The following is a 16,815-nucleotide window of genomic DNA, read 5'->3' as shown; positions in this document are numbered from 1 at the left end:
GGAGTGCCTCAGGGTAGGTGCAATCTTGTTTTGTAACTGTAAATTATAGTTCTGCTTTCCTCTTGGTGTGAACCCGAAGTTTTAGGGAAGAAAACAGGCAATTCAAGACATGCTTTTTTGCTTGTGAAGCTCAGGATGGATGGAACAAATTACCAGATTCCCTTAAACAAGTGCCAGCAGTGAATAGTTTCAAAACACAGTTGCTTATTTACTTGGAGAAACATTGCCAATGTTTTTTAAATTGAAGAGATGAAATTGTATGTTGGTATTAGTAAGTTTTCAAAGAATTAGCTTTTTATTACTTATTGTGCCTTTGTTTATACTATACTGTTACACTGCCAGAATGTTATGTTGTATTTAACAGTTCAGTGCATGCTTCCTATCTCTTGGGACCATCAAGAAAATTAGATGTGCTATCCCTGGAGTTGGTAACAAGCAAGTATCATTTGGAATGAATATAATCAATGGGTTATGGCTGTGCATCTCAGTGGGGTCGAGAAACTGCTGAGAACAGGAGATATTGCATTGGCCAAACTGTCCACAGCAAGACTCTGGTGCTGTGATTTGGGCAGCAAAGTCATTAGTTTAGCCAGTGAGATGCTTGGATTTCTGGAAATAGGCTTAGTGTACTTGACTGCAAACACCTGGATATTGATAGATGTATCAATATCCATACGTAGGCCTGCGTATATTCAGTGGTAATGGAGTATCTAGTTTTGGATGCCGCATGAAACAACTTGGATCTGAGCATTAAGGTGAGAATTGGTAAGTATGGAGAATCAGGGGTTACCCTCTTTCGTTTGTATTCTTGAACTGCTCCATGAAAGAGACGGTGCTGGCCGCCTCTCCGAGAGCATCCCAGCAGCCGGGCTGCAGATGTGACCTGATCTGGCACTTCTGTGGTCAGCCCTGACCCATCGGTAGGTCTCACCGGACAAACAGTTATACAGTTGYGTGAGTGCATCACAAGGCAGAGCAGCTCAGATGTGCCTGGCAGAACTCCAAAGCTTTAAGTATCTTCTCCCAGCCTGTAGCTGCTGTGGCCTATCTTTAACAACGTCAGCTTGCTCTGCAAGGAGAGAAGATGTCTCCTGCCTCTCAGATGGCAAGGGGAGTTACTTTGGTGGCATTATCCCTGGTCAAGGAGTGCCTGTCTTTGAACTCTGAAGGGTCTTTGCTTGTTGCAAAGGAAACATTCACTTGGGTTCATCCCCTGGAGTTCACACAGCAGCCCAGGCCATGGTCCAAGCCATGACAGTGCAGGCCAGGGAGGCAGCTGAATGCGCAGGATTGGACTGTGGTGGGTCAGGCACGGGGAGTTAGGCTGGACACCGATCCCCTGCTTTCAGCCTCTTCTTGCTCACGCTGTTCTCTCAGGGGCCTGAGTGGATCCTGTGGTTCTGCTGGCACTGCAGAAGCACCTGGCCTAGGAAGGGGTCCTACCCTCATAGCAAGTAGTTCATCACGTTACTAGGACAGCCTCCTTCTGTGGTAGCTCTTGGCCCAAGTCTCCATTTAAGTAGTGTGCCACTAGCCCTAAGATATCAATATTTTTGTATGTACTYGTGCAAGTTTTCTGCTTGGAGAGCTTCAGCAAAGCAAAAGTTGGGGTGCAATCCACCACCTCCCAGTATTTTTACACTAGGACACCAGGATCTTGCCTTGCACGTTCCTGACGATGCCAGGAGGGTGTTAAAAGGTGCCCAAGGGCAGAAAATGCACTTGAGATAGAATTGAAGGACTATCTTGGGCAATGTGGGCCAGATTCAAGATAGTCTATTTATATTTATAATATATATATTATTATACCTTCCTGAGGCAGGCCCTAAAGAGGATTATCCGGAGTCCCTGGAGATCCCCAGCTCAGCTGCTTCAGAGGGAAGCCAGGGAATAGCAAGCGTATACACTGCGTGGTCTGCTAGGTGCCAGGACCCAGCAGGGAGCAAAGTCATTTGAKGCTGTAGACACAGTATCACTTAGACTGTAGTTACTTTTAGGTTTGTGTCAGACTTACTAAATTGGAAATTCAGTGGTGGGTTCATGGAAGTGCTGTAACTTCGTTATTTTCTCCCTAAAACAGTCTCTTGAGCTGAGATATCTTCTCGCCATAATGGAACTTTTTTTTCTTCACATGCACAARATTGGTTAGAGCAATAAGTACATCAATCATGATTTGCTATTTTTTATTGCCTTCTAAATGCTCTAAGCAAAGAATATGAGTGTTTTTACTTACACAAGCTGCGGTATGAGGAAAATATATTGAAAAGTGTGAGGTACAGGGGAGGCAAAGAGTATCTGGAAGCTCAATAGAAAGAAAATATTCATATTACTATCACTTTCTTTCTGTAACTAGTTCCTAAATGTTAGCAAAGTAGGAAAGGAAAACATATGCTGTAATGTTTATAGTCACTCTCTGTTCATTTCTAAAGCAATTCCTATATTCATTTTTCACTGAACATCATTTTTGTCTGTCCTTTCCCTCCTTATTTCTGGAAGAGAACAGCAAGCCGCTCGGTATGGGAGGATGTGGAAYGCATCCCATTGCCCAGCTGAGCAAAGGGAATTTATTTGTAGTCATGGAGAAAACCCACAAGGTGGATGCTGTGTTTTTAGATTATGGTCAGGGAAACTGTTGATTTTGTAGAATAAACTCTACCTTTTGAATAAGAAACTTGAGTGGCATGCAGTGTATTTCCAAATAGGTTTTAGCAGCTTTTGGTACAGTAACAAGATAAATTTTAGGATAACAAAGGCATTACTGTAAATGCCTCTACATTTGATCTTAAAAAATATGTACTGGGCATATGCCACTGCTAATAAATTTACTGAAATGTTTGCCTGAGTATTAAGTTTTCTGATTTAACATTCATAYCAGGAAACCTGCCTTTCTCTTGGAGGCCATCAGGCCATCACTGACATCATTTTTATATTTTTTTTYCTTCCCTATGGGGAAAAAGATGTAGTGCTGAGGAAAAAAAGTTTTAAGTGCTGAAACATGATAATGAAATACATATCCATAAACTTATCTAATCAACTCCCTATCAATGTCTCCTTCAGAAAGCCTTTGGCTCAGCATGAGGAATACATACAAAACAACATCTCTTAGTTTTATTTCCTTTGTGTTCCTTTAGGTGGTAGTATCATTTGTCTATACATACGTGTGCATATATATATATATATATATATAWAWAWAAAAGTACATGTATATCATGTCTTAGCATTTCAGTATAGATGGGATGARTTGAGATGGTTTTTAATTCAGTATGCATCACACACATAAAAGGTGGCTGCCTGCTGGCTTCCTAGCTGGGAGAGTTTGATCAGGGCTGTATAAATGCAGAAAACAGAAAGATACTGTGAAACAAGACACATTTTATACTAAGGTTGCATTGATAAATAGTTAATAAAGGGTTAATACATCTTTAATAGAGACTTTAATAAATGGTGAATCAGTTGGTTATCTCTGTTCCATCAAGGCAATGGGTTGCTTTAGCACCAGCTGTAACATAAAGCTTGTAGCAACCTTAAAATATTTATTCATGTATTATTTTTTCCTGAATGCAAGTTTAATATATAGTGTAACCAAGAATCTGCAGAAATCTTAAAGCAACAGGTTTAGCTAAAAGCTTAAAGGACTGTAAAGGACTGTAGGCAGGAAGATTATGAGAGGTAAGGTACTTTTTTATAGCAGCAAGACCCTCAGATTGCATTTCTTGTTAATCTGCCCAGCATGGCTCTTCCTCCACCCTGTGCTTTGGGCCTCCTCTCACCATGTGGGCAACGTGTTGGTGCTCCAGCTTTGCCTAGGTCTTTATGGACTCTAATGGCAGAGCAGGTAGAGAAAAACACCAGAAYTGCTTCTTTCTTCTCCTCCTTTTTGTGGATCTGTCATATGCAAGACGTAGTAAAGAGCAGCTTTTGGCCAGTAGAGATCTCTCACACTATGGAATGGGAAAACAAACTGGAAAGGAACTTAGAGACCTCATCATCTGTTGCACCTTCTTGATCTAGTGCAGGAATCAGTTCTGCCTGAGCCTGTGGTGATTGATGTGACTGATGTGGTCTTAAACATCATCTGGTCTTAAACATATTCCTCCGAAGATGGACACTGTGTAGTTTCCAGGCAATCTATTTCAACGCTGGCACAGTCCTCCCCATTGAATGCTTTTTCTTATGTCCAACTAGAATATCTCTGGCTTCAGCTTAAGTTCATATCCACSATAAGACTGGAGAGCAGATTATTCTTTCCCTTTGCAACAGCCCTTTTTGTAGTTGAAGACTGTTCTCCTGTCTCCGCTCAGTTCTCCCAGGGGACACAGCACGAGCCCTGTATCTTGGGAGACTTCAAATTAGATCGGGCTAAGCAGTTTAACGTGCACTGGAGGARGAGAAGCTGCCTCGCTAGAGACATAGAGCACATGGGCTAGCTGCTTTTTTTTTTTGACCTCTTAGAGTCTGGCTCGGTGCTTTTATCTGTATTCAAAACCACTGCACACACTTTGAACAAGAAGGAAATGATGGAAAAATGAAATATGGAGAAAGGAAATAAATCTTGAAAGAGGCAATTAATTTTAGGGACAGGGTTTGTAAAGCTCTTTTACCATCTGCCCCATATCCCCTATGCTCGGTTCTGTCTGTCCTGTCCCTTGGAAATACGCAAGCTTAAATCCTTCCTCAGTCTTTTCATTTAAATCCTCATTTAGCCTTGAACCTCTGCAGCTCTTTTAACAATTTGCTCCCACAAGTTGAATTTTGGTGATTTGTTAGACCTCTTCTGCCTGTGTACTTCTTAGTTACTTACCTGAGGGCTTTTACAGCTAAAAAAAAGCAGCCTTAGCTGAAGAGACGAGCGTGTCTAGCCCTAATAAATAAAACACATGGATTCAATTAAAACAATGTTTAAATAATTTTCAGAAAGGAGGATGCTTGATGTAACAACATCAGAGGACCACAGTGACTTTTAAGCCAACAAACTGTGCAGGTTTACTTTCTCATTTAATCTCCAGGTCTATAAAAAATKCATACTTCCATAGCAGTCATCTTCCCACTCCTACAGTTAACATGATTTTGGAATTATTTTAAGTCCAAACCATGTGAAAATAAATCCTAACTCGATTTTGTGGGATTACTTTGTTTCCATTGAATTCCTCTTTAAAACATTTCATATGCTCGGTTTTATTATTGCTACTTCCAGGAATTTCTAAATACTTCCAAATTTGGATTGATAAAACATTTTTAACTTTTCCTGGGGAAAAAATAGTTATTTTCTGCTTTCTTTCCCAGGTATTTATAACCCAAGATGTTTATATATGTACTTTAACAGATACACATACAACACTCACACTTTAAATAAGTGATTCTTTACAGTCATAACGTATTAGAAGGAGGATATATCAGGTTTCACAAATGAAACAGAATGGAGCTTATCAAGTACTCAGAAATGGGGGTCTGCCAAAAAGAAATCAGTGCATTGCAAAGAACGATGGAGTCCTGTGGATGATTAAACAAATAACATCCTCTCTCTTCAGGCCCCGATTGCTTCCCCCAAAGCAATGAGCATGTTCTTCAGGAATATCATGGAGAGGAGCTGAGGAGGCAATTGGGACACTTCAGGTTGCAGGTCGAGGTTCCTGTCTGGAACTTGCTGTTCACTGATAGGTACTTCAGCAATAACTGAAGTGAGAAGATGCTTCTGTCCTACCTAGCTGGTACCTTRGTCATGCTCTTGGGAGGCTCAGTGCACTTGATAAACACAGTAACAGGATAGTCCCAGCTTCACTGAGGTTAACTTTCGCCATTGACCTCAATGAAAATTAGAATTTCTTACATTTTAATTGAATTTCCTCCAGTAATATCGCAGTCATTTTTCCTTTTCCAGGAGTTTTCTGTGTGACTACCCACTAACAAGGAGATGAGGAAGGCTGCTTGCAGTTCAGTCCACTGAGTTGGTACTCAAGGGCYCTAGGTGCATGTAGACAATGGATTTTCAGCAGAGTTTGCAGGCATCTCATTCCCTTGAATCCTGAGGTCATTGCTCAGCCTTTTCTGGTCTGGTTAAGTCTCTATTTGTGGTGGTAGTGTATGGATCTACTGCTATTAGTCAGGCTGCCTGTCTGTTAATTACATTATATAGTCTCTGTTTCATCATTTTGCTATGAGAAGATTTGCCAGAAAGCAACCTCTGTGGAAGAGGAGCTGGCACAGGCATATGGGACTTGAGCTATTTTATCTCGCGGGACGTTGAGCGGATCTTTTCTCCCTTTCCTCGGTGCTGGAGCCTGACGACCACTGCAGCATGATGTCCTTTTGGGGCTTGGGCAGCAAGGACAGGTCCGAGCTGTTACCTAAGCCATGTCTTAGCCCAGGTGCATCCATCACACCACCCTTTGAATGAAGGACATATTTAATTACGTGATATTATATTTTCACATGTGCAATGTTAGCAACGACTATCAGGGTACCTACAAAAACTGGTGGACTCTTAAGCTTTGTTATGCCTGGCCTGGGYTTGATGAGCATGATGCTGCTGCAAGGACATTCACTTTGATGCGGTCGGTGTCAGGCCATTGCATGCAAACCTTCTCCGACCAGACTCTCTCTGTCTCCCTTGTCTCATAAAAATAGGCTTTTCTGAGCCCTGTAATCAAAGAAAAACAATCAAGACAAAGATATAACTGATGGCTAGAGACAAGTATTACTGCCTGTCTGAATATTTATTAAATTAAAAACAAAGATAAGAGAAAATGGAGCAGCATCTACCATAAAACACACTCATTACAAGGGCATTTACAAGCTTTGCCTAAAACAACACTTTAGCAGTTGCTCTACGTTAGCAATCTTTTCTCCTCTTCTATATCTACCCCACCATAGGCCCAGCTCTAGGCCTCAGGCATGGTGTGAACTTTCTCTTTTTTTATTTCATAGCCATGGGCAGGCGGGTGGTTCCTTTGAAGACAGTTGGAGCGTGGGTGAGAATGAAGCTTCAGCACATGGATACAGAGAAGGAGCCTCTTGCTTAGCTGATCCRTAGCGCAGGTCTTCTCCGGAGACACTCATTTCCTACCAAACTGCAGGCTTGCAGTGTAGCCATCAGCGGGGCCGTAAGGAAACATGATGGCCCTCAGGACACCCTCAGCACCTCATCTGCACCAGGCACTGGTGCTCTGAGCCCGCTCAGGCTGCTCTGACCTTCTCAGACCTGGCTCTGGCTTGTTCTGCACTGTGGTGCTGCAACCCATATGCAACCCCAATGCAGTCCAGGGAGGCTCCACTTCCTGCTTGGCCTTTGCAGTAGAATGGTTGACGTTTCCATGAGCAGAACCTGTCATTGTGCGTTTTCCCCAGGAGCGTTGCCTACTAGTGGGTAGGTAAGGTGTTTATTGACCATGTAATGATAGATGGTGATACTTCCTAAGCAAGTGCATCCCTCGAGCTCTGTGGAGAACGTGTGATCGTTTTCTCTYGCTCTCTTTTTTACTTGTCTGGATTTGTTTTCAAAAACTTGCTCTTTTTTTCTTTCCTAGGAGATGACCCATTCCTGGCCTCCTCCTCTTACTGCTATTCACACTCCTGGCAAGGCTGAGCAGACCAAGTTTTCTATCCCAAGCAAGGTACAAGTAGGCTATTAACAGTGATCTGAGAAACATGCTGTTCTGTTGACTGTTCTTTGCTGGAGAGTTTATTTTTGTAATTGGTTCCATTTTCAGAAGTTTCTAAGACTATTTTTAGTTGGAAATTCCCAATCAAACTGTTGTTACTAGTAGAACTGCTTATTTAGAGCTGCAGAAGCTATAGCAGAGGAAAAGTGAACCTTATCTTTGTTTTTATGAGAGTCCTTCTACACAAGTACAACATATTTTATTTGTTTATTTTTCTTTCATTGTTATTTGTGTAATGCCATGGCTAAATGGTCTTCTGATCCTTCCAGTGATTGACTGCTTGATGAGGTTTAGGCTGCATAATCAAACTAGTTGGCCTTTCAAAGTTCCTCCATRTGAACAGAGCTATGATGTTTGCCTGCTTGCATGGCCCCAGTACTGGCAGACAGAGCTGTACAAAGGCTGTCTCTAGTATCTGCCTTGCTGAAAGCCTGGAGAGTCCCTGCAGTTCACCTGACATGCAATGAAGTGTTAAGCCACAGTAATCTGAACATGTCTTCAGCCTAAATTCTGCTGTTGCCTTCTGGCTAMAAGTCTGGTACTGCAGTTAGAGCTCCCACCCAAGATGGTCGATACCAAGATACGACGAGCTGATGATATCTGGGGAAAGGAGATGTTCCCTGGGGTGGAAAACTACACCACTCTGACGTGGGCCTACATAAAAGTTTCTTTCTAGAGGCAGGGCCTTGGAAAATCGCTCATAACGCTGCACTGGTAACTGCTTGACGTTATGGTTCAAGCAATCATATCCTGTTTTAGAAGCTGGAATGTGATTTTCTCCTTACTGATTTTATCTATTTGGCAGATATTCCCCTGTCTGAAATGCAGGCTCCATACTTAATTGGAAATCATATGAAAGCAGGAGCATCTATGGCTCCTGCAATGTGCCTACAATGCCTTATTTTAGGAGAATGTGATTGTTACTGCTCCGGCACTCCCAGTATCAGTTCAGTTAACTGCTTCTGCATTAAGCATCATCAGTCATAATCATACAAAAATTTAATCCTCACCATAAATCTGGTTAAAGTCAGTTGAACTCATTTAGGTGAAGGCAGACAGACTTGTGTGGATGCATATGTAAGTGTCAGTTGAGCTTTGGCCCATTGGAAGCTTTATTTTTCTAATTTATACTGTCTCTTAATTTAGTGCTGCATTTTTATGGGCTCTACATAAACAGGTCTATGTCCTGCAGACTGCCACTATCTCAACAGAGCAATATAATCACAGGCTGAGAGATACTAAAAACTTGCTTTGTTTTGTTTTTCTGTTCCTATTAAGTTTTCTTTGAACTTTTAAGATCCACATCAAAGTTAATCATTTCTGGGCAGGTTAAATGTTGATCTTAAAATTGTTGACCATATGACTCTAATATAAAATATAAATTAGATTTTTTTAAGCTAGCATTTCAGGAAACAGGCAAGCACATAAATGTTTCTGAGTTTGTTAGTTTTACTGTAGAAAAATGCAACAGAGTGTGTCTCTTCAGAACATAACACTAAATTCTAGCTGGCCAAATTGTTACCCCTTAGACATAACATGGGTAGCTTGTACAGCCAGAAAGCCCAAAACAGGCTCTACTAGAAATTCTCAACTAACTAAAACATATAAGTATCCTCATGCGAAATCTATGTTAAAAAGTGTGTTAAAAAGGTAGAACTTATCAGAACAATTAATCCTTTTGACATTCAAATTTAAAGTGCCATTTTTACTCTTAGGGCATGATTTACTTCACAAGGGACTGACTGACAACACAGTACAATATTAGGAACTAATAATGCCCTAAGAGGAAGTGCAGTGAGGGCTTTAATGACTTTAACATCCTACAGAAGTAACACTTCCAGCAAAGTAGTGCCTGGCTGTAACACTAGGTTGTAAATAACACCTTAATTTCAACTCATCAAACTCTGCTTGGAAGGAAAGCTGATTACAGTCCCTGTGGACTGTAAAGCCTAGGGAAAAACTAAGCAAGAAAACAGTAACATTATGGAGCAGCTCAGTTGTTATTGTGAGTCAAAGGGAATCGCAGCATTAACACACTCAGCGTTGCAGCTACATCCTTTGCTTGTATAAAGTTGCTGTGCTTCCACTGATTGCTTTGCATTTGCTCAAATTTCCATGAGGTGGGGATCAGCCTCCTATGTCTTTATCAAATCGCAGCTCAAATGAAATCACTGTGACTGTTGATAAAAAGTTGCTGTACTTTCCAACCACAAGATCAAAAAAGAAGGCAATGACACTGAATTTAATGCGTAGCTACCTTCATGTGATGGACTAAATCTTGCAGCACAGATGCCTCGCACACATGTCCACAGCCAAGACTTGACAATGCCAGACCGCTGCTGGTGCAGATCTGTGCAGAGTGAGTATGTAGATTTACAGAGCTGAGGACAAGCTCTTGTCTGAGCTGTGAAAGTGTCCCTCAGCTCAATCTCCACGGTTAATGGTGGGGTTTTTTTTAAAACTAATGTCACCGGTGTTGCCTTAAGAGCCACACGGTACCCTTCCTATGCAGTCTCCTTCCCTGTTTGTGTAACGCCAAATGCCCTTAATCTACAAGCAAATATATGTCTTACCTGCTTCATCTCATTTAACTAATGCTGACATTTTGTGTGCTCTTTTTTGTAGGACTCCCAACATCTGACCTCAGGATACAATGTACAAAGTAGGTCTTCATCATCCTTGGTCCTAAAACTCAGGGTGGGGCGTATTTTTTTTTCCCTGCTTAACATGGTTAAAACAAAGGCTGAAAAATTAATTTCTGTGGTGCTAAAGCAGATCAGTTCCATTTTCTTATTACATGTTATGCATTGTGGCATGTTGTGAAACCAAGTATAATTAGATGGGCTGACAGCTTTGGGTGCATTTTAATTCTACAGTAATCTTTTGACATTTGAAAATGTGTTTCCTTTGTTTGCAGAGTGGAGTGATCCAGCAGGGAAAGTTGCAACTAAGTCAGTGCCACAAAAGTCGTAAGTATTATTATTTGCAGCTTTAAATCTTGATTTAAAATTATTATAAAGAAGGAGCTTATTTTTTCAAAGGTGACTAAAATCTAGCTCACTCATAATCTTGTCCTGGTGTTCAGGTGTTCTCAGCGGTGCTTAAAAATTAGTCATAAACCAGTTTTATATTTTCAGTGCTTATTACTGTTTCTTCTTTTTATGCATTAGCTAACAAAGGTATGTATGAAAGATGAGTTTATTAAGCAGAAATAATGCTGATTTTAGTTGTACAGCTTGACAAAATTAAATCACTTTTATGTTTCTCTCATCAGATACTAAACCTCTTAAAATAGGAAATGCAACCCAATGAGCAGATGATGCAAGAATTGTAGCATTTATATAGTGAGAGTAAAACACATCGTACAGAACAATTATGCTTTTTGTTACTGAAAAGCAGGACTTGAATTTTATACACTCAAATAAAAATCACAGCTGATCTATAAATATGACAGTTGAAAACTGTGGAAGTGCTAATTCTCCTCTGTGTTAAACGATTTTTCTTTGGTGCTATTCTGGTGTAAAATCGGAAAAAACGTGGCAGTCAGTTGAGATTGCACTTTTTATTTTTACTCCAGAATTTCAAACTATGTTATGAATATGAATTATATAAGAATCTTGAAAAGCAAGTGATCGTTTTGGTCCTTACTTGAGTCATAAATGTGTTGGTGCAATTTCAGTTCAGAGATGTGATTTTTTTACCACTGAAATGGTGGTAACTTACTGAATACAGAACTGCATTAGCTTAACTGAGACTTGTGTAAATACAATGTGTTCATTTAAAATGACTTCAAAATTATTSTAGTGGGTCCCCTTAATCTGCTAAAGACACAGTTTAAATCCCTGTAGKGAAAGAAAAACCTCTGCAGAAATACCTGTATAACTTTGTAAAAATAACTTAAATATACTGATTTTTAAACTAGTGAGCAGGCAAGGACTAGCTGGAGTTCTGTGACCACGAAAGAAGCCAGTGGCAGAGCTGAGACAAGGCTGTGGGTGTCCAAGCTCCGCCAGGCTCTGGAAGCTGAAGTCTTTAGCTGAGATCTTTATTTACCAAACCTAATATTGAATTAGTTCTCCCTCATTGTAATTTTTATTTCTGGTAATGACTGTTGTTATTTTTTAAAGAATCTACCCAGCTAGATCCTCTGTTCTTGTTAACAGAATGGATGCGTTCATTTTAAGAACATCTAAGTGGTCCTATCGAAACATAAAGAACATTTTCTAGTTAAAAAAAAATAAAGGAGGGGGAAAAAAGAAGATATATGTTATTACATCTTAAAATGATTTTTCTGCTAAAGCAAGTGTATTTGGATTCCACCRTGAAGAAAAAAAAAATTTAGTGGGTATACCATAAAAYACAATATTTTAATAGTTTGTAACCAACAGTAATAGACTTGTCAATCATGGTTTATAGTTATAAGCTGAATTTCAAAAGAACAGTGCTTCAGAGCTCAGTGGTATATAGTGCATTTAATGGGACCAAAGCTCTCTATAGGAAGCCTGATATAAAACCCAAAGACACTGAGTACGTTTTATGAACCAGTTGCTCTCTGTTCTGCTGCTTGATCTAAAGTTCCAGCACTATCAATCAGGTTTCTGCAGCAATGAACTGCCTTCTTACGGTAGATGATAGATTTTACACATGAGAGATCAGAGCTGCAATAAAGCTACTTTTATTTTTAGCTTCCAAATGAAGATCAGCTAACCCATTACTATCACTTTTTCTCTTTTACTAGAGAAAAATTGTTAAGGCAGCTTCCAAGGATTTCCATAGCGCTTTGGGAGGTTAGGAGGCAGTCCACTGTGAGACTTGGTATTACAAGGCCAATTTGTTTCTTTAGATCTGCGTGTGTAGTTACCGTCACTTTCAATGGGAATTACCTACTTGAGAACATAGTTGGGCGTAATGAAATTAAAGCACAGTAAAAGAAAAAGAGTAGGTAAGGAAAAAAAAGATATTATCAAGTATTTATAGATACACAATGTGATGCAAATAAACCCAAATAGGTTTAGAGATCCTGCAGTCATGGTGTATTTTAATAACGTAGTATTTATCAAATTGCAATTGTATTAGGGGGGATTTAATCTTTCTAATACAGGACAATTTCAGGAATATTAGAATGTGTGAGTAAAATTACAGCCCTACTTATCCCCAGTAACATTTGTAGTTACGCTGTTGATCACACAGCTTGACTTTACCACTGGTTTCAAACATGTATTCCTCATGAATTTTGTCTAAGGATTTGCTCTCATTATTTCAGCTTGAGCAAACCTGGCTGGTTTTGTGTTTGTTCTATATTTTTTGTAAGAGCCTTTTYAGCTTGGGCAAGTTTCTAGAGAAAGTAAAGGCCATTCTCCAAATTCTTTAGTTTATGTGCGAGTCATGTGCAACTTACATTTTATTTTCCATCTCTGTTGCTCCTAGTGGCAGCCACGTAGATCTAACTGGCATCGTTAGATAATCTTYGGAGTTGGTACTAATGTGGCATTCRCCATATAACTGAGAAGGACCATGACTGGCTTGGGAATGTGTGCCCAACAAAGGTGCTTTGCCCTTGTGATGCTGTACTCTGCATCAGCAGTAAGGCTGCCTGGGTGTTACTGCAAAATCGAGGTGTAGGAACATGGTCATTGTAGAACACAGGGCTRAAGGGATGCGTGAGCTTTGTCAGATAATGATTTGGGCATCTACTTCTAGGGAAATGATCAGAGACTGCATACTGCAAGGTGGATTCACCTACCAATGTCTTGCTTTTATAAGGTGATGCAATATGTGTGACTAGTGGTTAAACTGTGGCCTAACTTATCTCAAGTAAGCTTTTTGAAACATGACTTTCAATTTTCTATGAATGAAAGGTATTTACTATATAAACATTTAGTGTGTTATGCCATATGCACACAGTAGAAAAACTGAACACCCATAGCTTTGCAGCAAGCCAAATAGTAATTGGGATCCAGTCTAAATTCTGCCCTTGCATTGCACATGAGTGACCTTGACTGATTTAAATGATGTATCTAAAAGAATTTCTGCTCAAAGTTGCTGAAAGTGAAATTTTGAACTTGTGTGTGTGTGTAACTGAAATCAGGCTACATAAAACTGTGGTACTTGACTTCCCATTTTGTCATCAGGCTCACTGCAAAACTGCATTGATTAGATACCAYGCAGTCAGTTTGCAGCCAGTCTACTCTGATTAGTTTGGTATGAAGCATAGTAAGCAGGAACAGATAAGGTGCAACCAATTGCACTGAGAAGGATTTTCTGTCAAGTTCCATGAATTCAAGGGTACACACTCAACTCTTGACTTAGGTTTCTGTTATATAATTACCACTGCAAGTATGTCATCCTCAAACATCCAGTTCTTTTGTTCTGTTTGGTTGTTAGTGTTTGGCATAGGTCCAGCTGGAAACTACCCAGAACCTTTTTAATCAAGCACATCCTGTGTTTCGAAATCATGCTGCAGAGTAGTCTTGGGTAGTTTCCATAAAAGCCTAGCTAAAAAGAAGAATGTAATCATAATGGTATTCTTCCCTTGTCATAAAATGACTTCCTATACTTACTGTATTAATACAGTATTAAAAGGTCCTTCTCATGCGCTCAGCGAACTACCGGAAACCATTAAAAACTTAGAGCATCAAATTTATATGGATCAGACCAAAACAACTCRTTTTATCTTTATAGGATTTTTGTGATCCATCATGCTTGATGATACACAACCTGTGCGGGGGCTAGAGAACAGTTAAATGCAGAAGACTCAAAAACAAAACAGGCAGTTGAAAATCTCCATGTGATTCTTTTGCACGGAGTATTCCAAAGGTGCTCACCACTGGCTTCAGCCGGGCTAGGATTTCACTTCATGGTACTAAAAATATTTCAGTAAATGCCAGTGCTTTTCTAATCCCAAAGATTATTGTAGCACTTCATGGAAACCTGTTTGAAAATGGAAATGTGCTTCTTGACTTCTAACTACTTCTCAGAAGTGTCTAATGGCTTTTTGGAAGTTCTCCACAGTGTTAGGGACAGCCACCTGGGAGCATGGAAAACAAAATTTGGCAGCATGTTCAAGCTATGAATTAAAGGTAATTCACGGTTTGAGACGAATCAGCATGAGGTCCTTATGAAGAGTAATCAGACATCAAGAGGATTTTACACCAAGGATTGTATATTGGATAATGCGACAACAAGTAATGTTGTTATTCAGAACATTCAAATCAAGAAGCGCTGATGAATTCTTAACCTTGAAAGGATTTTTTTTAATGAGATTCATTCAATATCATTGCACAATTTCCAGTTTAATCATATGAAACGAAAACTTGTAAAATTCAGCTCCAACTGAAATAAGAGATGTATCCAACTGTATATCTGAGTTCCAGTCACAAGCCAGACCAGATATAATACACTAAAGAAGCTGTAATTTTAGTATTTCTAATTACAGTTTTTGACGAGTGTTAATTGATTCTACAGTTTTCATAGCCCGATTTCTTTTATAGCGTACATTCATTTCCACTTAGCAAGTGTGTGGCAAGCTTTAATCATTAGAGTTAAGTGCTGCCTGCTTGTTAGCCTCAGGAAGTCCCAAAGATATTCCCTGTGGGTAAACTGGGAAAGTCAGGGGTACAGAGACTTAGACTGCCATGTACAAATTATGATAAGTGAAACACCGGTGGCATGTAATTGGAAGTCCATTAATCTTTAGAGAGTTCCAGTGCATCGTATAAAAGGGACAAGTAGAAAATGAAGATAAAAGGTCCTTTTTTATTAGATGTCATTCATCTTGCATATTTATTGTTTTGTTTTGTTAATTAGAAGTTTGCTTTGCATCCTTTTGYCCCCATAAGTTCCTGGGTGTTATCAGCTGGGATCTGGAGCAATGATAATGAGTGGGGATGGGGTCCTTTTGTTCTGCAGTGCTGCAGGCTTCTCCTATTGAACAGAGTACTGACCGATCGGCACTAAACACACAAGCATTTCCTAYGGCCAGATGCCTATAGAAGCAAACTATAGAAGCAAAACATTTCAGCTGCTGTTAAATAGCTGTTAAAACCCAGTGTCATAATTAAAAGCCCTGTATTCTTGAAGATAAGTCCATTATTCAAAATAATTTCTAAATTAGACTTTTAATTTGTTTTCATTATTCAGCTGGCTCACATACAGTTTAACCTCCCTGTCAAAATAAAGTTATTTCCTAATGCATTCTTTTCCATGATCTTTTCTCCTGACATGTTTATAAATCAGTTTAAAAGATTGTGTGAACAGAACTAAATGAATTCTCTTTTATTTTGCTGATCAATGTTGAATAATTTTTCTTGACTATCACAGACTCATATAATTACTGCCCTTAAGAATGCCTGAAACAAACTAACTGAGCGCGTTCTTGCCAGCCTTGCTGATTGGAACTTTAATGAGCACTGAAACATTTAAATTTCCTCTGATACTATATAAAGCCCCATTAAAATTTCAACATTTATTTGCCCTAACTGGTAGCAGTTGAAATACTTCGTACTCAAGCAGGATGCACTTCTGCATCGCAGTCAAATATGTAGTGCTGCAGCATGGTGGTCACAGAATGTGCTGGTATTAATATGGACAGGTACACAGCATGCATGGATGTGTTTGGATTCAGGATGTGTTTCCCTATCCGCTCCATATCCATTCCCATTTTGTAAACCAGTAAGACTGCAAATCTGCCACAGTGTTCCCCGAGTTTAAGGAGCTTTTCTGCAGGCAGCCAGCAGCACAGCAGCACATGTTGTGCCTTCATGGCTCGAGGCCAGCCTCYGACTGACCTCCAGTTTTCATTGCTGTGGGATGGAATCACTTCCGAACTTGAGTGTGACTTCAAACATTCATTGGGAAAAAACAAATGTACCCTGTAACTCTGAAAATGTGCAGCAGGGTAGGGAGAGGAAGCCACCACAATCAGTACTTCTCCCACCATTTGTTTTCAGAGCTGTGGGTTTGCTGATAAAATGTGTGTAAAGCAACTTCTTTTTTCTTGCTTTTTGTTCTCTGTAGCTTGGACCTCACCTGGCTCCCTTTCCTTAGCTCAGACCTGTCGGGAAGCTTCAAATCCACAGCCAATCCATTGCTTTCCTTTTTCGTCCTCATGTCCTTTGCTCCAGACCTTYCAGTCTTAGTCTCATGTCTTACTAGCTCA

The 16,815-nt window shown here is 39.9% G+C and overlaps 1 protein-coding gene across 1 annotated transcript in view; it reads left to right on the top strand.

Annotated features, from left to right (window-relative positions):
* Positions 1-16,815, top strand: part of AFF2 (AF4/FMR2 family member 2) — a 319,079-nt gene that overhangs the window by 197,195 nt on the left and 105,069 nt on the right. The window contains exons 5-7 of the mRNA XM_026039130.1: positions 7,524-7,610; positions 10,284-10,320; positions 10,576-10,627. Of these exons, the coding sequence (XP_025894915.1) occupies positions 7,524-7,610; positions 10,284-10,320; positions 10,576-10,627 (176 nt within the window). The remainder of the gene's footprint in view (positions 1-7,523; positions 7,611-10,283; positions 10,321-10,575; positions 10,628-16,815) is intronic.

This window comes from Nothoprocta perdicaria, unplaced genomic scaffold (assembly GCF_003342845.1).
Source record: "Nothoprocta perdicaria isolate Ctin4 unplaced genomic scaffold, notPer1 scaffold_22, whole genome shotgun sequence".
Lineage (NCBI taxonomy): Eukaryota > Metazoa > Chordata > Aves > Tinamiformes > Tinamidae > Nothoprocta > Nothoprocta perdicaria.
The sequence above is the reverse complement of the archived record's forward strand: the minus strand, read 5'-3'. Positions and strand labels throughout refer to the sequence as shown.